Source organism: Solea senegalensis, linkage group LG15 (assembly GCF_019176455.1).
Source record: "Solea senegalensis isolate Sse05_10M linkage group LG15, IFAPA_SoseM_1, whole genome shotgun sequence".
NCBI lineage: Eukaryota > Metazoa > Chordata > Actinopteri > Pleuronectiformes > Soleidae > Solea > Solea senegalensis.
Window position 1 is genome coordinate 21369043 of NC_058035.1, and position 21361 is coordinate 21390403.

General features: G+C 43.6%; 2 protein-coding genes across 5 annotated transcripts; both read left to right on the forward strand.

Annotated features, from left to right (window-relative positions):
* The first annotated feature begins 1378 nt into the window (after nt 1-1378).
* LOC122782120 (sodium/potassium-transporting ATPase subunit alpha-3-like) lies at nt 1379-9490 on the forward strand. Its single transcript, XM_044046334.1, has 8 exons — nt 1379-1489; nt 5510-5683; nt 6232-6291; nt 6400-6603; nt 7873-7986; nt 8564-8757; nt 9140-9283; nt 9388-9490. The coding sequence occupies exons 1-8, from the start codon at nt 1379-1381 to the stop codon at nt 9488-9490; spliced, it is 1104 nt and encodes a 367-aa protein (XP_043902269.1).
* On the forward strand, nt 8767-20874 carry LOC122781831 (echinoderm microtubule-associated protein-like 4). Of its 4 annotated transcripts, XM_044045886.1 has the most exons (20): nt 8767-9283; nt 9388-9413; nt 9652-9687; nt 10350-10473; nt 11014-11163; nt 12271-12340; nt 12445-12555; nt 12642-12737; nt 12818-12952; nt 13913-14048; nt 14127-14275; nt 14361-14486; nt 15438-15569; nt 15648-15715; nt 15792-15880; nt 15966-16063; nt 16155-16242; nt 16431-16529; nt 18382-18512; nt 18677-20874. In XM_044045886.1, the coding sequence occupies exons 3-20, from the start codon at nt 9657-9659 to the stop codon at nt 19133-19135; spliced, it is 2292 nt and encodes a 763-aa protein (XP_043901821.1). In that variant the 5' UTR covers nt 8767-9283; nt 9388-9413; nt 9652-9656; the 3' UTR covers nt 19136-20874. The 4 variants fall into 4 exon arrangements, with proteins under 4 accessions (XP_043901821.1, XP_043901823.1, XP_043901824.1 ...); XM_044045888.1 differs by lacking the exon at nt 9652-9687; XM_044045889.1 differs by lacking the exons at nt 8767-9283; nt 9388-9413; nt 9652-9687 and adding an exon at nt 9866-9926.
* The last annotated feature ends 487 nt before the right edge of the window (nt 20875-21361 follow it).

Consider the following 21361-nt stretch of genomic DNA (forward strand, 5'->3'; position numbering starts at 1 on the left):
GCCATTTTTTGCATCCCTCATAATGATGACTTCTGCAGATCAGTCTTGTTTTGTCCAACAAACCCCCCGCAGTAGTCATACATTCAATACATGGAAAAGTAGCTTACACCTCTGGTTTGATTCAGAAATCGGCTGTCGAAATGAAAAGTGGTATCGTGCGGTGAGGTGAATAATCTTGATGATTATCAAAAATCAATTTTCTTGATTTCACCCTGCTCATATTTGTTTAATCCAGTAAAATATTCACTAGTGATTGTGACATTTGTGCCCCACGGTCTGTGTGTGATTCATTAGAGCCCAGTGCTCTTTAGGCAAGAAGAAAATAAATTAAGAAAGGCTGAAATAGTAAAAACAATTAGAAAAACAGAGCAGGCATCATTGGTCTCCAGCAGTGACATGAAATATGTGTTCACTGCATTTGTCAGCGTGCAGTTCAGGTGTGAGCATCAGGGAAAGGAAATGAAGTAGTGAGAGAGCAGCACAGGTGGTCATGCCCATTTTTGCTGCTTTTTATCGTTGCTTTGATTTGACTGGTTAACACTAGGTGTTTCCTCTCTTGTCTTGTTTCAGTTGCAATTAATTCAAATATATTCAGTACATTTATGTCCTGGAAAGAAAGGAATCAATGTCGCCAGTAAGTGAATGAATATGGATGAACGAGAGACGATGTGATGGAGAAAGAGAGAGGGAGAGAAAGGGTGATTGAGATGGGATTATTATTGTTCACTGGGTTAATCTGTCAGTGTAGTAAACAGCAGTAATCTGACGGCCTGTTGCAAGCTACTGCCCGAGGGAAACTATGCACCTCCTCACAGATGGCGGCATACACACACATAAAACGCATATGAATATGTACACACACATGCACACAAAAAGACAACAGCATGGAAACATCATCAGGTATGCAGTCAAGCAGAAAATGAACACATTCACAGATGGAAACAAAATATTCCTAATGGACTAAAAACTATTTAAGGTGTATTACACACTGTAAACTCAATGCACAAAATGCTTAAGTACAGTCCCTGACAAAAGTCTTGTCGCCTGGGTACAAGTTGACCTTAAGTGCCCCTTAAATATATGTCTAATCAATTTTTTTTTACAAGAAATGGCTAATTTTAATCCCAACAGTTTTTGAAGTAATGTTTTGGTGCCAAATGAAACTTCTGAAAAGCATTCTAACGTTCACAGCTTGGTAAAGCCCATTTAATCAGTTTTTGCAAAGACAAAAGTCTTGTCGCCTTGTCATATGATGCACCCAATCCTAGATTACAGCCTCTCCTGTGATCAATAATTGATCAATCAATTAGCGGGTGTGTATAAAAAGAACCCCATCACACCAGACATTCACTTCAACTGCAACTTGACCTCTGACAACATGCCTAAGATTCACCCTGAGACCAAAGCGTTGATTATCAAGAGGCTGAAGACCAGATCCACTGCTGAGGTGGCTGACAACTTCAATGTGTCTCAGCATCAAATACAAAGTGTAAGAAAAAGATTAGAAAAGACTGGAGATGTTTTTGACAAGCCCAGGTCCGGCAGACCCTGCAAGACAACTGCTCGAAAATCCAAGGCCAGCCCCTTTTCCACTGCAGCAGAGCTTCACCAGGCCTGGTCACCTCAAGTCCCCATGTCAACCAGAACAGTTCGTAGAATTCTGTCTCGAAATGGCCTCTGTGCTCAGAAACCATCACTTAACAAAAGGCAATTAAAAAAATGTGTGGCATTTGCCAAGGCCCACAGCCTGCTAAAAGGATGGACGCTGGAAAAGTGGCAGAAGGTGGATTTCTCAGATGAATCTACGGTTGAATTACATCACTGCCGCCGCAAATATTGCAGGAGAACTACTGGAGCCCGCATAGATCCGAGATTCACCCAGAAAACAGTTAAGTTTGGTGGTGGAAAAATCATGGTCTGGGGTTACATCCAGTAAAGGGGTGTGTGAGAGATTTGCAGGGTGGAAGGCAATATCAATAGCCTAAAATTTCAAGAAGTATTAGCTCCCTCTTACATTCCCAAACATAAAAGAAAAAATTTTGCAGCAGGATGGTGCTCCATCGCATACTTCCACCTCTACATCAAAGTTCCTCAAGGCGATGAAGATCAAGGTGCTCCAGGACTGGCCAGCCCAGTCACCAGACATGAACATCATTGAGCATGTCTGGGGTAGAATGAAAGAGGAAGCATGGAAGACAATACCAAAGAATCTTGATGAACTCTGGGAGGCATGTAAGACTGCTTTCTTTGCTATTCCTGATGACTTGTATGAATCATTATCGAACTGCATGGATGCAGTCCTGCAAGCTCATGGAAGTCATACAAGATATTAAATATGGATCTCACAGCACCACTGCTTAATTTGCTGATGTTATGCAGCATATTTTTGTATTTGAAGTAAATTATTTGTTCAATTTTCACATTACTCTCTGTAGGCGACAAAACTTTTGTCTTACCAAAATCTGACCTTTCTGTGTTCATTAAATGATCAATCTTTCTTCAGTGAAGCAAATTTATTTTAGTATATTGAACATGATTTGGGAGGGTTTTAGCTTTCATATGAGCCATTTCTAAAACCAATGGATTAATTTAAAGGTAGGTTATGAGCTGTTTTTTCTACAAAATGGATAAGTGACAAGACTTTTGTCAGGGACTGTATACAAATGGTCAGCAATGTCAGGTACAACATTTTGTATCTGTTTTTCTATGTGGGTTGTGTTCCCAATGGCCATGTCAGCATGAGATACACTCTGTAGCTTGACCTTGTACAGGTGCAGGACATTGAACGCAACACAACAGAGGAGGTTATCCAGCAGCTCTTTTGTGGCTTTGTATATAAGAATTGACTGCCATGGAATATTTACACCGGTCCCAAGGGATTGACTGTCGTACCTTTTTACTCTGGTACCCCAGGAAGGATGCTTAAAAAATGGAACAGATGAGGCTGTTATTTTTGTACTATTTCTAAAGGGAATAATAGTTACTTCCTGTACTGTATAGAAACACAGCTATAGAGGGCAGAGTAAAAGGTGGTAAGACTTGTTGTCAAAGTTACAATTTGTCAAAATCTTTCCACATAGAGTACATATGCTGTGGGTCAAAGTTCAGGCCTAAATCACACTCTGATGTAAAACAGGAAAAAACTGTACTGGGAGACTTGTTGAGATAGTCTGTAGTCATCTTTTCATCCAGGGGTTAAAAAAACAGGTGTTAGACAAGAGGACCAGCCATCAAATCAGTGTAAAACCTCCCTGTCTGGACTAATCCATGTAAGAGCTTTCCCAAAATAAATCTGTCCTCCCCTCTCATCGTGCAGGGTTAAACAGAATCAGACTCTCAATATGTGAATTTGTATCCGGGCAGCACAGCTGTGAACATCTGCTTGATGGTGTCAAGTCATAATGTGTCCGTGGTAGAAAGTGCACTCGGCTGTAAACTGTGAAAATGCCTCTGGCTGATTTTAGTTTAGCTGAAAGTAAAAGTGGAGTGGACGTCATGAGGTTAAACAGGCTGTTTAAATTCTTAACATCGTAGAGATTTCCTCCAGCGGCAGATTCTTTTAATTACCCACACTTCGCTTTATTCGTTTCGCATCCTACACCCAATTAGCATATAATGAGTTGTCTCGATGAGTGTGCTCTGTAATTTGAAAAACACAGTCATTCGACATCCTCGTCTAAATCTACAGTATATTTTCCCGCTGGGCTACAGTTGACATTTTACATTTTTCTGCTTCTCTTTTTGCCTCATGAGACAAAACAATGGGCAGAAAAATGTAGATATTTAGCTGTCAATCATGATAAAAGATTTTCTATTTAATTGTTTTTTTCATTTGAAGCACTAACTTTCCAGTGCAGTTAATGTGGTATGCCTTACTCATTTAATATGAATGTCAACACATATAGAGCAGGTTGTGTTTCACATGGACTGCTCACATCCTGCCTTTCATTCTGACATTTACCTGTTTCCATGGGAGATGCTGCGCTAAGCTGAGCAGCTGGCTGACATTTCACTTCTTTGCTAGAGACCTTCAGGATGTTCATCCTGGTTGGTGCATGCTGGGAAAACTTGTGATTTGAAAAAAAGGTAGTAATCTCGAGCAGACTAGCAACGCACGTAAGCACATCATTACTAGCATGTGAAAGCTCAACGGAGCAATATTTTTTTAGGCTGACATTGAGCCAAAGGGCAAAGTAGCGTCACCCTCGAAAAAGCTCATGTATTTCTGCTTCATGTTTTAAATGTAGACAAGTCAACTGTGAGAAAACAACCCAAGAACTGTCATAATTGATCACACCTGCGGGTAAATTATGTCATATTGGTTTGAGGGGTGCAGTTGTAGTTTTTAGCAGCTGTCAGAATAATGTTCGCATTATTAGTGCTGTTAGGCTGTTCTGATGCCTCAATATGAGTTAAATTTTCTGAATCAATAGATTGTCCCAGATTGACTTCTGTGTTGCTTTACAACATCTGTGGACAGCGGGGGGGGGGCTACAATAACATCATATAATCACCATTGTACATTCAAAGCACATTGCTGATTATTTATCTGTCTTGTATTTCTGAAAATACAAGGAATGTTGATTAAGAAGGGTCATTTCATTATTAACTCAGCTAATCGTGCACATTCCTGTGTGAAGCCCTTTAAGATGTAGAAACTTTTAACTTAAGAGAATATGTGATCAAATACTGTAAGTAATTAGTTATTAGGGGTGTAATATTATCGACTGCAAATACTTGACAAACAAAGTTACACAGGTTTAGGCAGAGCTCCACTGAATACCATACTGACAGACGTGTCTGACAGTCTCCTCATGTTTCATACACACAAACACATTGACACACTCTCATTGCTCCCCTCTCTCTCCTGGCCCTTCATTTTCCCCTCATCACCCTCTTTCCTGACTGCTCCTCTCAGACACAGCAGTGTTCTCTTTGGTCTGAATGCCAGCAGCTTAAATAGCTCTGGTGCAAATTGCATTTGAAGTGCAGCCCTTGAAAAAGTCCTGAGCTCCGCTGATGCCAAATCTAATCAGGAAGTGCAGAGTTCCCCCTTCTCTCACCAGGGCTCTGCGGCTAAGTTTGCATCTCAATCAAGACATTTTGACTGCGTCCAAACGTGGAAAGAAAATCTGGATTTGGGAAGCCAAGCACGTTCTATTACGTATTCGTATTAGAGCAATGGTAGAGCGATGACCACTCTTTCCTTTCTGCAGTGCAAAGTGAATTATCTAAATCCGTTGATGATGCAACGTTCGTGTTGTTTGCATCAGTCGTTTGAGAGTGAAAAACCCACGTGAAGTGATGTCACGACAACCAAACGGTGTTGAGAGATTCTTCTAACTCTCCGATGCTGTATCACAAATGATGGACAGTTTTCACATTCTGGTGGAAAGAGCCACCAGAAGGTGAGCAAGGAAGTTGTACTTTCTAGTAACTTCTCAAAATACACTATGTGTGTCACTTCTTTCAAGCTATTGGTTGCTCTATTGCCGTTAAGTTGTTGTAGGAATTTGAATTGTTTGACAGGACCATATTTATTGATCTTTTGTGTGTCTGTCAACAGTATGGACGGTCGGACAGCTACCGCGTGGCCACCACGCAGGACAAGGATGAGAAGGAGTCGCCCAAGAAGGGGAAGGGAGGCAAGGATCTGGATGACCTGAAGAAGGAAGTGCCCATAGTACGTATTCTGCTTCCTTTACTTTCCTTCACAACCTCATTCAGGACATTTCCTGCAACATAACTTGCCTTAGAAGCTGAAGCATCAAATACTGCAGTAGTTAGAAATCCCATTTAAAGTCAGCAGAGCTGTTAGTGTCGAACTTTTCACACACAGAATAACTTAAAGCCTTTTTAAAAGTCCCAGCTGAGCAGATGGATCATTGATAGTGTTACCTGGCTTCACTCCAGCATTTAAAGTCCTACGATCCAGCTGTAAACTAATCTGTCTCTTTAAAACAGACATGAGGGAGATGTAGTATTTCATAGCAAGTGTTTTACAGTTGTGCTACACACAGGTGGTGTGTGCCAGATTTGTATTATCTTACAATTTATTCCTGTTGTGTAAAGGCCTGCAGAAACCCATAGTAGTTTCTTCTGATATGAAAGTATTTGAGATGGTTCAAAAGAACGTGCAGACTCATTTCAGGAATATGATAAATACATAACTAAATAAATACATACATTTAAAACTGCTTCACAGTTTTTTGTTTCTTTCATTCTTTGCAGATGGAACACAAAATGTCAGTGGAGGAGGTTTGCCGGAAATACAACACTGATATTGTTCAGGTAAGTTTTTGTCCAAGTCACTGTTACCAAAGGTTTAACACTTTCTCTGCTTGCCCCTTTAACCCATCCTCCCTCTTTTCCTCTCCATATCCCTCTGCCCGTCTCAAGGGTTTGACCAATGCCAGGGCAGCAGAGTACCTGGCCAGGGATGGCCCCAACGCCTTGACTCCACCCCCCACCACCCCAGAGTGGGTCAAGTTCTGTCGCCAGCTGTTCGGTGGCTTCTCCATCCTGCTGTGGATCGGCGCCATCCTCTGCTTTCTGGCCTACGCCATCCAGGCAGCCACAGAGGATGAGCCCGCTGGGGATAACGTAAGTATAAGCAGGGGTGTAGTGGACAGACGGAAGTTTTTTGGTGCTGATAACTCATACTCATTATTGCATCCACTTTTCACGTTACATTTGAATTTAAACCTGCTTAGCTTTGTTTTATGTGTCTTTTCTCTGTTAAAGAGAACATGAGTCTCAAGGAACATGATGCCTTGTGTGACCTCTTTTTCTCAAAACTGAAAAATATATGACAGATTAGAGGTTAGAGTTATTTAAACTGCACATTCCTGGAGCAGCGACCAAGTACTAGCGAGTCAAGGATGTGAGTGCAGATTATATAAACTGCATGGTGGTTAATCTCACAGCTGCATGGATGGTTTTGGCAAATTTGTGCAATAACAATAAACAACAGGCCGAGGTAGAAGACAGCTGAGATGACACTCTGTCAGTAGTATTGTTTTCAAACTATAGTCCTGATTAATGTATAGTCAAGTAACAGAGTGTAAGTGTATATACAGCACTACTACACTGTAGGTAGGTGTGGGCTCTCTATCCTCCAGCACATCATGTTCCCGAAGAAACCAATATCCTGAGCCACTTCTCCTGAGGGATAATGCTGTGTCAGTGTGTGTCAGGGTTATGTCATCTGTTTTTTGTTGAGTTGTGTCAGGCAGCCGTGCTTTTCACTGACACCTTCCTCTTAGTGTCCACCACAGGGAGCATGAGACCCCTGGTGTTATTCATGTGCGGGTGAGAGAAGGGTGTTCACAGGTCAGCACTGTTTGATGTCAGGTCAGAGAGCAGAGTCATGCTGAGTGACAAGGATGTGTCATACGCCTAAAACATTCAATCACACTATGGTGGAACAGGGCATACAGTAGATGTGAGTCCTGTACAGGAAGGGATTGAATCCTTGTAACTGTGGCTGCATGTCATAAAATCACTAAAACAGAGTAGACAGCACACAGATGAACAGCCTCCAGGTCTGTGTTTGACAGGTCCACAGCGAGGCAGTGAAGTGATAGGTTCAAACTTTGTTATTTCTAGAATTCTAATGTAACAGGAGTGTCAACCTCCTGAACTAGCTTTTTTACCTCTCACTCTCCTCTAAGGCTCAGTGATGACTCACATTTTTATTCTATGTCTCCCCTGTGGTCTATTTTTCTCTCTCCTCATCATCTAATGTGACATATTTTCCTGATAAAGGTGAAGTGGCTTTAATTAGTGTTGTGCATTAAAGATGAAAGCCTCATTGTCCTCTTTCACTCTCTCTATCTCTCTCTCTCTCTGCCTCTGCCTCTGCCTCTGCAGTTGTATTTAGGTATCGTGCTGTCAGCTGTCGTCATCATCACCGGCTGCTTCTCCTACTTCCAGGAAGCAAAGAGCTCCAAGATCATGGAGTCCTTTAAGAACATGGTCCCTCAGGTACTAATTAAAATCCACACATACACTAACAAAAATTGCAATTTTGTAAGACAAAAAAAGGTGGTAGTTTCTGGCATTCCATATGTTTTTTTCACTGTTATCTGTGTTTATCTTCTCCAAAATAATTAGTAACGACATTGTTATATTAGGCATCGTTGCAGACATCCAGTTATAACATGAGCACAACCATTTTATCCCAAATGCTCTACAAAATAAAATAAACAGGGGGTGAATTTTTCGGCAGAGTCGGTTTTACTGCTGCCAAGATTTGCTTCCCCTATTTTATTTAGCCAGAAAGCTTGTTACACGTGTGAAATTAACTCTCATATACAAGAAGACATCCAAATATAACATGAGCACAACTATTTTATCCCAAATTCTTGACAAAATAAAATAAACAGGGGGTGCATTTTTTGGCAGAGCTTGTTTTACATTTTACTTACATTTACATTTTTTACTACTTTTACTTACTTTCTCTAACTAGTATTTTCACAGAAGCTTGCTTTGAAAAAAAACAGTATTATTTTACTGTAATGTTCCTGAAATACTCTCTCTCTCTCTCTCTCTGTGTTTCCAGCAAGCCTTGGTGATCCGTGAGGGAGAGAAGATGCAGATCAATGCCGAGCAGGTGGTGGCAGGAGACCTGGTGGAAGTGAAGGGAGGAGACAGGATCCCCGCTGACCTCCGCATCATCTCCTCCCACGGCTGCAAGGTGAGACACAGACACGCTCCTGTCATTAAAGAGACAGAAGGCACCTCAGAGGCTCTTTTGTGGCTTTAAAAACTACTTTTAACTACTAACCTGTACTGGTTCCAGTCTTACCAGAGGGCTCCTGAGGGTCCATCTCTTCTTCATCCTTCTCTTCCACTGTGCTAACTGGACTTTTTCTAAGTCTCCTGGAGATCCTTGGAACCCGAGTGATTCCTGTCAGATCCTTGATGATCCTGTTTTGTCTTTTTCAAACCGACTTTTATCTTTTTCTCCTTCAAGCTTTAGCTTTACGCTAGGACCTCACTTACTTCCTGTGTGTTTACTTTACTAATTTGTCTGTGCTAATCTGCTGAGTCATCAGTGTCTGCCGAGTAAATGTTTACCTGTTGGTTTACCATGTGGATCTTAAGACTGAAGAATAATTGTGTCTGTCTGTCTCAGAGGAGCCAGTGTGAAGCGCTCCTCCTCCTCAGGTCTGGAACGTTCTTACAGCTCCTGGGAAACTTCAGAGGAAAACCGGAACAGACTGGTAAAGGCTGCGTCCACGTCAAAGCTGCTTGCCAAAGTGGTCAGGACAGCCGAGAGGTATCAGACGCTGACCGCTGACCTCTGACCTCTGAGGGACACTTGACAATAAAAGCTCAGTCAGGTGTTTTTATTCTGAAACTCTTCTGTTTGTTTGTTTGCAGACACAAAGACCCGGTGGTCAGTCAAGGTAATCACACGTTCATCTTCATCATGGCCGACCTTAGTCTTCACCACCACCATCATCATCTTCATCGCCATGTGTAACAGACAATAGGAATCCAGCAGAGCAGCCACCAATGACAACAACCACAACCAGATCATTTTAAAACAGATTAGTTTTAGTTTCTCAGTTTCTATTTTGTGACGTTGATTTTTATGATTTGTTTGTTTTTGTTGTTGTTGACCATGTCTTTGTCCCTGACCAGCAAAAATGTCCACGAGAGAGAAAAACAGTCAAGCTGGTGAGTCGCCATCTGTTAGCAGGCTAATAACAGGCTTAAAAAAAGGGCAGTTGCTAACTGGCTAATAACAAGCTAACAGGCTAAAAGGAAGAAAAAAACAGCTGATAAACACATTCTGCTATCACATCTTGTTTTCTCTCTCTTTTATATCAGCCTGCGCTCTCTCTTTCTTTTATAGTGTTCAGGTCATGTGACACCTGACCTGTGGCTCCTCCTCTGGTGTCATTTACTACCATGAGGTCAAATGGCTGTTTTTTTTACCTGTCTGATAAAACATTGTTAAAGGACCAATCAGTGATAGGAATAGAAGCCCCACCCCAGTGTTTACACATGATTGGCTTCTGATGTCACATGACAGAAGGTCATTAAAGGTCAAATAAATTCCAGATTCTTACAAATTTGGGATTTTTTAAGAAAAAAACCCACCTGCTTCACCTGCATGATATCATCACTTACTCACCTGTCTCGCATCTGTCTCTCACCTGTCTGTCTCTTACCTGTCCCACAGCTGCCTCTCACCTGTCCCACGTCTGTCTCTCTTTGTTTTGTCAGTGTTTGTGATTGGTCCCTTAACTCCACCCCCTAGCTGTGACCCTGCTGTGATTGACAGATTATTGACTATGTCCACATCCTGATCGCTCTCTTATTGATTATCTGTTCAGAGGGAAACCACATCAAGATGTTCATCCGAGGTCGACCGGTCACGATGTTCATCCCGTCAGACGTCGACAACTACGACGACGTTCGCACCGAGCTTCCTTCAGAGCGGCTCAAACTGGAGTGGGTGTATCCTTCAGTCTGCAGACGGGGGGACCTGTGCTCACTTCCTGTTGAACTAAATAATCAAAATTTAAGCAGATTAATAAAGAAAGGCACTTTTGTAGAATCAGAAGAGAATAAATACAATAAAAAGTTTAATTTTGACTTTAATCCAATTTTTTTGTTCTGTCTGATAAAATTAAAACGTTAAATAAAAATAATATTAAATACATGGAACAGGTCAACAAAACACTGAAAAAATAAGAAAAACTGAAGTTAATTAATGTTCTTAATGTGAATTAAGAAAGGTGTCATTTCCACAATTGACTGATGAATACATGATAATTGTCACATGCAGATCATTAATAACAAGCCAATCAGAGATGGCAGACTTGACCACATTCACGCAACAAGCCTCTCCCGGCCTCCGTTTGTCGTATTGACAAGTGCGTAACAGACAGACAGAGCCACTAAAAACAGTACTTAAGTAGTGATTTATGAAAGCATGTGACACTCAGTAAATGTTCAGATTAATGTGTCTCCAGCCGCTTCCTTGACGACCTGCAGGTACGGTTACCGCGGCAGAGACTGCAGAGCAAACATTTACCTGCTGCCGACTGGAGAGATCGTTTACTTCATCGCTTCTGTCGTCGTTCTGTTCAACTACGAGGAGCGGACACAGAGACATTACCTCGGACACACGGACTGTGTCAAGTGGTGAGAGAACATTCATTCATTAATCGCAGTCAGTTCATATTCATGTGAAACTGTTGCTCTTTTCCAGGAAACTAATAACAGAAAGTGGCAGAACTAATAGGGCTAACAACAGAGAAAATAGCAGAGCTATTAGGGCTAATAACATAAAATAGCGGAGCTAGTAGGGCTATTAACAGAGAAAATAGAGTTAATAGAGCTAATAACAGAGCTATTAGGGCTAACAACAGAAAATAGCAGAGCTATTTGAGCTAATAGCAGAGAACATATCAGGGCAAATAGGGATAATAACAATATAGCAGTTAATAGAGCTAATAACAGAGAAAATAGCAGAGCTATTAGGGCTAATAACAGAAAATAGCAGAGCTATTTGAGCTAATAGCAGAGAACACATCAGGGCAAATAGGGATAATAACAATATAGCAGTTAATAGAGCTAATAACACAGAAAATAGGGCTATAAGTAGGGCTATTAGTAGAGAAAATAGAGTTAATAGAGCTAATAACAGAGCTATTAGGGCTAATAACAGAAAATAGCAGAGCTAATAGGGCTAATAACAGAAAATAGCAGAGCTAATAACAGATAGTAGCAGAGCTAATAGCGCTATTAACTGAAAATATTAGAGCTGATAACAGTAAGTAAAGTAGAAGAGCTAATAACAAAGTAGCAGAGCTTATAACAGAAAGTAGCAGAGCTAATAGAGCTAGTAACAAAGTAGCAGAGCTAATAACAGAAAGTAGCAGCGCTAATAGAGCAAATAACAGAAAGTAGCAGCGCTAAGAACAGATAGTGGCAGAGCTAATAACGGAAAGTAGCAGAACTAATAACAGAGCTAATGGTAGGTAATATTGGAGGAAATATGTCGGATGTTTAGTATTTGCATTCTTTCAGTTCTTCTATTTTGTTTCCTGTTGTGGAAATGCACCTTTTAATGATTTATTTGGGGTTAGTGCCACTAGAGGAGCCCTCATCCTTCCAGTCTTTGACCTTATGATTTATAACTTTCATTTTGGGGGTTTTCCACATAAAAATATGAAACCTTTTTTCACATTGTAATTATTTTTGTGAGTACCAAATCTCGGAGACATCGTGTCTTTGATTGTCCCTCAGCTTGGCCGTCCATCCCGATAAAATCCGCATCGCAACAGGACAGATCGCGGGAGTGGACAAGGACGGACGAGTAAGTTTTCAAAAACATGTTTCCATTTTGAAGAAAAACTCGTCTTTTTTTTACAACCATGGTAACCGCTGAGTGTGTGTGCGTGCGTGTGTGTGTGTGCGCAGCCGCTGCAGCCTCACGTCCGTATCTGGGACAGTGTCAGTCTGTCCACACTGCAGGTCGTGGGTTTGGGGACGTTTGAGCGCGGCGTGGGCTCGTTAGCGTTCTCTAAAGCTGTGAGTATCGCTCACCCTTGCACTGTTGCATCATGGGAGTGTTGGCATGTTACTGACTGCTGTGATGTGACTGTCGCCCCTTGCAGGACTCGGGTCAGCACCTCAGTGTGATCGATGACTGTAACGATCACATGTTGACCGTCTGGGAATGGCATAAAAAGTCTAAAATCGCTGAAATCAAGGTGAGAACTTTACGTCAAAAATAACACTCTGTTCTTTCAAAATAAAAGAGCGCTCTAACGGGTTTGTGTCGCACACGCAGACAACTAACGAGGTGGTTCTGGATGTCGAGTTCCACCCGACCGACCCCCACACCATCGTCACCTGTGGAAAGTCCCATATCTTCTTCTGGACCTGGACCGGAACCTCACTGACTCGAAAACAGGGAATCTTTGGAGTAAGAACATAATAACACAGCTCTGTAGTCTTGGTTTAAGTCTAGTCCTGGTTTAACAATGGTCCTGGGCTAAGGCTGTTTCTGATCTAACAGGCGTAACTCTGCAGTCCTGGTCTAAGTCTCATCCTTGTCTAAATGCCAAGTCTAGCCTGGTTTGGTTCTAGGCTAAGACTTGCTTTGCTTCAATTGATTTGGTTTAACTCTGGTCTAAGACAGTCTGGTCTGTTTTATACTGGTTTAGGCGTTTTCTGGTCTACCTCTATACACTTGGCCCAAGCCTAGTCCTGGTCTTATCTCTCGTCCTGGTTTAAGTCTAGCCATGGTCTATATCTTGTTCTGGATAGCCCTGGTCTAATCTCTAGTCCTGTCTAATGGCGCATTTCCACCGGCTCCACTCGCCTCGCCACGGCACGGTTTAAGTAGCGTTTCCTCACGTTAGCCTAGTACCTGGTACCAGGTACTATTTTTAGTACCTGCTCAGGCAAAGTTCCATGCGTGCTTAAAAGCAGGTACTATGTGAAGATTGGTCAGACTGCCGGCCGCTGAGTCCCGTCAGAGGAAGAGAACTCCCACGCGCAAATCAAGCCGAACAGCGCCGAACTGTAGATCACTTAAAACTACTCGTGCCGAGGCGCGTAGAGCCGGTGGAAATGCGGAAAGTCTAGGCCTGGTCGAGCTCTGCAGTCATGGTCTAAGTCTCATTCTTGTCTAGGTCTAGTCCTTACCAAATCGGTTTAACTCTGTTTCTGTTCTAAAAATAGTCCTGTGCCAAGTCTGGCCTGGTTTGGTTCTAGGCTAAGTCTAGCTGTGCTTCAATTGACCTAGTTCTGGGCTAGGTTTAACCCTGGTCTAAGATGGTCTACTGCTTTAGTTCTGGTCTGTTTCATACTGGTTTAGAACCTTGTTCTGGTCTTATCTCTAGTCCTGGTCTAACTCCCTCTTTCTTGTTTGTTTTTTCAGAAATATGAGAAGCCGAAGTTCATCCAGTGTCTGTCCTTCCTGAGCTCAGGAGACATCCTGACCGGAGACTCTGGAGGAATCCTGCTTGTCTGGACCAGGAACTCTGCTGACACTCAGACTGGAAAGGGGCCCAGAGGTGAGGGGGGACCAGAACCAGAGATCAGTCAGGTCCATGTGATTTTTGAGTAGAAGTATGACGTGTGTGTGTGTGTAGCGTTTCAGATCAGCCGGCAGGTCAAAGGTCATGAAGGCAGCATTTACTGTATGTGTGAGATGAGGAGCGGCACTCTGCTGACCGGAGGAGGAAAAGACCGCAAGATCATCCTGTGGGACCACGAGCTGCGAGCGGAGCGAGACATCGAGGTTCTGCAGGACGCGCATGCACACACATGCACGCACACACACACACACACACACACGTATATAACATGAGTGTGTGTGTCCTCAGGTCCCAGATCAGTATGGAGCCATCAGGGCGGTGTCAGAGGGAAAGGGGGAGGAGTTTCTGGTTGGTACGTCTCGTAACTTCGTCCTGAGAGGAACGTTCAACGACGGCTTCCTGGTGGAAGTCCAGGTGAGGTCACATGACAGCTGTGCCGGAGGAGACAGGTGTGACTCACCTGTGTGTTCTGTAGGATGATAACATGATGTTGCGGTGCGTTCAGGGTCTGTCTAACCTAAGATGATGTCACGATGCGTTCAGGGTCTGTCTAACCTAACATGATGCCGAGGTGTGTTTGTTCAGGGTCTGTCTAACCTAACATGATGTTAGGGTCTGTCTAACCTAACATGATGTTGTTCAGGGTCTGTCTAACCTAACATGATGGTATGCTCAGGGTCTGTCTAACCTAACATGATGTTGCGTTCAGGGTCTGTCTAACCTAACATGATGTTGCGTGGCTCAGGGTCTGTCTAACCTAACATGATGTTGCGGTGCGTTCAGGGTCTGTCTAACCTAACAAGATGAGGGTCTGTCTAACCTAACATGAACAGGTCTGTCTAACCTAAGGTCTGTCTAACCTAACCTGATGTCGTGGTGCACAGGGGTCTGTCTAACCTAACAGGATGTCATGCGTTCAGGGTCTGTCTAACCTAACATGATGTGGTCTGCAGGATGTGTTCAGGGTCTGTCTAACCTAACATGATGCCAAGGGTCTGTCTAACCTAACATGATGTAACAGGATGTAAGGGTGTCTAACCTAACATGATCAGGGTCTAACCTAACATGATGTCTGATTCAGGGGTCTGTCTAACCTAACATGATGTGCTCAGGGTCTGTCTAACATGATGCCAGTGCGTTCAGGGTCTGTCTAACCTAACATGATGTCTAACCTAACATGATGTTGATGCTCAGGGTCTGTCTAACCTTCAGGGTCTGTCTAACCTAACATGATCAGGGTGTCTAACCTAACATGATCAGGGTCTAACCTAACATGATGTCGCGGTGCGTTCAGGGTCTGTCTAACCTAACATGATGTCGCAGTGTGTTCAGGGTCCGTGTAACATGATGTGATGATGTGTTCAGGGACACACAGATGAACTGTGGGGTTTGGCGTCTCATCCGTCCAGAGCGATGTTTCTCACCTGTGCTCAGGATCGACACGTGTGTCTCTGGAACTCCAGCGACCACAGTCTGCAGTGGAGCCGCACTCTGGAGGTGTGTGTGTGTGTGTGTGTGTCTCTGTATGTGTGTGTGAGAGGCAGGACAAATGTTTGACATCTAATTGTCTTGCAGGAACATGGACACTGTGCAGACTTCCATCCCAGTGGAGCAGTGGTTGCCATAGGAACACACTCTGGAAAGTGAGTTCAGGTCATTTATAGACGGAGACGAGTTGTTGTGCCTAGTTCTGACTGTGTGTGTGTGTGTGTGTGTCAGGTGGTACATCCTGGACGCAGAGACCACGGACCTGGTTGGGATTCACACTGACGGAAACGAGCAGCTGTCAGTGATGCGTTTCTCTGTGGGTGAGTAACGTTTAAATTGTTCCCCTGGAACATGTGACAGACATGAACTACATTTCCCATAATGCATCTGTGTGTTTGTGTGCAGATGGAAGTCTGTTGGCTGTTGGGTCACATGACAACTTCATTTACCTGTACACCGTGTCAGAGCGAGGACGCAAGTACAGTCGCTACGGGAAGTGCACGGTAAGATGATGTCATCGATGATGTCATTGATGAGGATGATGTCATTGATCACGTAGGGGATGACATGGATGACATAGTGTCTCTTTCACAGGGACATTCCAGTTACATCACACATCTGGACTGGTCACCTGACAACAACCTGATCATGTCCAACTCTGGAGACTATGAGATCCTCTACTGTGAGTAATCTAATTACTAATCTAACGCCAGTAATCTGATTGCTAACCTGAGTCTCAGTCTGAGTTTCAGATTGAGATGTTTGTCTTGCTCTGTGGAGGCAACCATCTTGTACATGTGTACATGTGTTACATATGCTGGATTAGGAGGTTATTACGTAATCTGATTGTGTGTGTGTTTGTGTTTTTAGGGGACGTTCCAAACAGCTGTAAACTGATCAGAAATCGCTCAGAGTGTAAAGACATCGACTGGGCGACGTACACCTGTGTGCTGGGATATCACGTGTTTGGTTAGTGATTGTGTGTGTGAGTGAGAGAGTGAGAGAGAGTGTGTGAGAGTGAGAGAGAGTATGTGTGTGAGAGAGAGTGTGTGTGTGAGAGAGTGAGTGTGTGTGTGTGTGTGTGAGAGTGTGTGAGAGTGAGAGGAGTGTGGGAGTGAGGGAGAGTATGTGTGTGAGAGAGAGCGTGTGTGTGTGTATGAGAGAGTGAGGGGTGTGTGTGTGTGTAAGTGAGTGAGGCGTGTGTGTGAGAGTGTGAGAGTGAGGAGAGAGCGTGTGTGTGAGAGAGTGAGAGAGAGAGTGAGAGAGAGTATGTGTGTGAGAGAGAGAGTGTGTGTGAGAGAGAGTGAGTGTGTGTGTGTGTGAGAGTGAGAGTGTGAGAGTGAGAGAGTATGTGTGTGAGAGAGTGTGTGTGTATGAGAGAGTGAGAGAGGCGTGTGTGTGTAAGTGAGTGAGAGGCGTGTGTGTGAGGTGAGAGGTGTGAGTGAGAGAGAGTATGTGTGTGAGAGAGTGAGTGTGTGTGAGTGTGTGTGAGAGTGAGAGGCGTGAGAGAGTGAGAGAGGCGTGTGAGAGTGAGGGAGAGTATGTGTGTGAGAGAGAGGTGAGAGGCGTGTGTGTGTGTGTGAGAGAGTGAGAGAGTGTGTGTGGAGTGTGTGTGTGTGTGTGTGTGTGTGAGAGAGCGTGTGTGTGAGAGAGTGAGAGAGAGCGTGTGAGAGTGAGGGATAGAGTATGTGTGTGAGTGTGTGTGTGTGAGAGAGAGAGAGTGTTGGGCATCTTACTTTAAAAAAGTAATTAGTTATAATTACAAATTACTAATCCCAAAAAGTCATTTTAGTTGGTAACTCAGTTACCACATTATAAAAGTAATGAGTTAGTCAGCAAAGTAACTGACATTATTTATTATGTTCTATAACGCTATTACATTCTATAACATCCTATATGACAAAGATGTTTATAATACCTGAATGAAGAATAAAAACCCTATGTACAGTATTCTAGAACATTTGGTATTTATTTGAACACAAATGTTAACCTGGGTAAAGAGAAACAAAGGAAAAATGTAGTGCAAATCTCTGTATCTGTATACCACTGCACAATAATCAGGGCACTATCCAACTCTTAAATATTCAGTAACAACATTAAATATTGAAAATAAACAATATTCACACACTTTGCATTCAAGTACTAAACCAATACACACAAATGCTTCATTAAGTTGACGTGGACAAACATAGTGTGCACGTTACATATACATTCTTTCCTTTTCCTCGGTAAGGGACAAGTAGTGTGGATATTTCCACTTAAAAAACCGCTACGCGTCCCTGGCTCGTCACCATTGTCTTTGTCTTAGAGCGTACAGTGAGACAGCGTGAGCAGGACACCCGTCCACCCAGCCAATCATCATCGCATTTGCAACGGCGTCATCATCACTCATCTCCACCCCTGCTCTGTCCCGGCTGCTGGTGTGTGGCTGTCAGACAACCCAACACCGCTGCGCTTCAGTCAACCGAATTGTAACACAAGCACGCGCCACTTTACAGTCTCAGTAACCGTAACAGCGCTGCAGCGATGGGAAAAGTAACTCATTAGATTACTCTCTTACTGAAAAAGTAACGCCGTTAGTAACGCCGTTATACTTAAACGCCGTTACTCCCAACACTGGAGAGAGAAAGAGTGTGTGGGTGTGTGTGAGAGAGTGTGTGGGGGTGTGTGTGAGAGAGTGTGTGGGGGTGTGTGTGTGTGTGTGTGTGAGAGAGAGAGAGAGAGTGTGTGAGAATTTGTTCTTGTGGCTTTATGAGGAAATTTTTTCTGGTCCTCGCTTTAAAGGGCTTTTAAACACGTGTGTGTGTTTGTGTGTGTTTAGGGGTGTGGCCTGAAGGGTCAGACGGTACCGACATCAACGCCCTGATCAGATCTCACAACAGGAAGGTGATCGCACGCGCTGACGACTTCTGTAAAGTTCATCTGTTTGCTTACCCGTGTTCGACTGCCAAGGTTAGAGACACACACACAGCGCACACACACGCACACACACACACACACACACCTTCAGACTCATCAGTGCAGACAAATTCACACACTCTCACTCTGTTTAAATCAATATATGTGTGTGTGTGTTTATTTAAATGTTTAAATCTATTTGAACTTGATGTTTCCAGGCTCCCAGTTATAAATACAGCGCTCACAGCAGTCATGTGACCAATGTCAGCTTCCTGTACAACGACAGTCACCTGATCAGCACAGGGGGGAAGGACACCAGCATCATGCAGTGGCGTTTGGTCGAGAAGTCCTCGATCTGTCACGATGGCCATCTCTCTAACTCCACCTCTCGCCGGGCGGACCCCATCTTTGCCACACCCCCTCCCGCTCCTCCTCCCACTCCTGCCACACAACAACCAGATCCTCCCCCGACCGCCAACGGGACCCAAGAAACCTCACCAGAAACTCCGCCCCCTGCGGAGCTAGCCCCACCTGCCTCAGAGTTAACCCCGCCCCACTCTGAGTGCACTCCAGCCCTGTCAGACAGCACAATCAGTTTGAAAGACAGTCTGGAGCCCAGCGACGACACGGCCACGCCCAGTGACGAGGGGCTGCCCCCCTTCACCCCCCCCTCATAGACGGAGCATGTGTGTGTGTGAGTTCTGGTACAGCTGTCTTTGTGAGGACCAGTCCGAGCTGTACATGAGTAAAACCTTCAGTCCTCTCGTCAAACCCACAGTCTGCTTCAGGGTCAGTTCAGTTCTTACATGAAGCCACAGACTCGGGTCCTAACCAGGTCCTGGTTTGGTCCACGACGACTCATGGACCAGGTCCTGACCGGGTCCACAGCGAGTCACAGATTAGACCTGATTCCTAACAGTTAATCTGACCTTCATTCAGAACCTCATAGAGAAAATGTCTGTTTTTAATGTTTCCTTCAGTGTCACTGTGAAGCGGTGGTGATTATCTGCGTAACCTCGGTTCCCTGAAAACAGGAAGTGGGCACAGTGAATTCAGCTGCTGCGATGAGACACTTTGACATCACTTCATGTGGTTATCTGTGGTCTCAGTGTAACGTTAGTGTTATGGGGCGGGGTGTCCTCACAAGTATAGTGTGTATGTGTGTGTGTGTGTCAGTCACACAGTTTATCTCATCAATCAAAACGTGTTTGAATGTCAGTTTGAAAGACCTGGAGGCGGGACTTAACCTGACAGACACCCGTCATGCCTTCACAATAAAACCTCATGTCTTCTGTGTGCGTCAGGTGAGACAGGTGTCTCCTGGGTAACGCTGTTTTCACCAGCAGAGCAGGTGAACAGGAAGTGAGGTCAGAGGAAACTTAAATGTCTTTCTTTTAATTGTCTTTTTTCTCACGTGACGATGATAAATGCATCTAAATGTTTGATTCCTAACATTTGATCAGATCTTGTTGTAACGTGAACTTTAAATTCTCAAAATGTTTAAAAACCTTTTCAAAAAAACAACAAAAAAAATGCTGACTTTAACGAGCTTTTTATCTTCGTCTCCTTTTCTTACGTAAAAGGCTTTTAATGTGAAATATACAGGAAACCAAAAAATTCGGCGGTTTCTAAAATGATTCTACTCAACTCCCAGGATCCTTCTTTTCTTTTTTTTCTTCACCTGACGCAGGTGAGATTCAGTCACAGGAAGTGAAGGGAAGGATCGAGGTAACGTGAACAGGAAGTTACTGGAAAACCTCCAGAGTAAAAGCTGTGACTGACATGTTTTTGTTTTTAAAAATCAACAGAAGTGAATCAGAGTGAGAACACTCTCTCTTTCCCCTTCCCTCTCTGACAGGATCTGTCTGTAGATTTCTGTTGACCACTGGGGGGCAGCAGCGCCTCAGCACTGTAAAAAACAATATTCGCATCTCAGCCAATCAGATGACAGGGGGGCGTGGCCATGTGCCATGATTGGCTGTGTTTCAGTGACTCATCGATGACTGCTGATTGTTTTCGGACCATTTCTTTTTCAAACCTCTGAATGTCAGGGTGGTGATGTCACTCCAGTGGGCGGGGCTTTGGGGGATCAGGTGGGTTTATTAATTAATTTTTTGCCTTTTTAATACTTGTCTGTTTATCTTCGTCTTTTCTATGCTCGTGTCTCTGACGACCTCGTCAGGTCGGGGATTTACCTGGACGTTCAGGTGTGGGAGGGGGAGGGCGCGGTCATTGATGTATGGGGTTGTATTTGGGGGCGGGACTTTGGTTGTTCCTGGTTTTAACATGTTGAGTAACAACAATGTTCATGTGACTGTTTTGAGCCAATCATTTCTTCTCTCATGCATTCCTGTCAGCTGACGGACTGTACGGAAGACTTCAACAAAAAAATGCAAATAAATATTTTCAAAACTGACTTCTGTTCCTGCTCTTGTTGCCATGGAAAAGAAAGGGCCGGGGTTTATACCCTATGACCCCCCCTTAAACAATGTGGCAATAGTTTGGGTTATACCACTTAACTAAGAGACTGATGTAAATGACTGGTTGGTAGTTGAGTAGTTTGGGTCGTACCACATCAGAGAGAGAGATCAGTCACAGACCTCACCTTCAGCATCACATTGCTGTCTCCATGGCAACAGGGTTCAGTACAGTGACACAATGTACTATTTGGATCATTTGTGAGTGTGTGTTCATCACCTTCTGCTCTGTGACAAAAATGATGATGATGACGATGACATCATCTGCAGCTACTGCCTGCTCTAAATCCACATTTTTAATGTTTGCATTTGGTTTAGAAACCAAGCAAAAAAATAGCTTCATATTATAAAATAAAATACACATCACATGCAGAACAAAACATGTTTTTACGATAACAGCGTGTTTGGTGCTTTGACATGAGAAAT

Excerpts from the sequence above, each read along its gene's own strand:
- LOC122782120 (XM_044046334.1), top strand. The coding sequence starts at position 1,379 with ATGCCTAAGATTCACCCTGAGACCAAAGCGTTGATTATCAAGAGGCTG. Across the intron at positions 5,684-6,231 it reads TGAAGAAGGAAGTGCCCATA|ATGGAACACAAAATGTCAGT; the intron begins GTACGTATTCTG and ends CATTCTTTGCAG. Across the intron at positions 9,284-9,387 it reads GTGGTCAGGACAGCCGAGAG|ACACAAAGACCCGGTGGTCA; the intron begins GTATCAGACGCT and ends GTTTGTTTGCAG.
- LOC122781831 (XM_044045886.1), top strand. The coding sequence starts at position 9,657 with ATGTCCACGAGAGAGAAAAACAGTCAAGCTG. Across the intron at positions 10,474-11,013 it reads CGGCTCAAACTGGAGTGGGT|GTACGGTTACCGCGGCAGAG; the intron begins GTATCCTTCAGT and ends GACGACCTGCAG. Across the intron at positions 12,556-12,641 it reads CGTTAGCGTTCTCTAAAGCT|GACTCGGGTCAGCACCTCAG; the intron begins GTGAGTATCGCT and ends CGCCCCTTGCAG.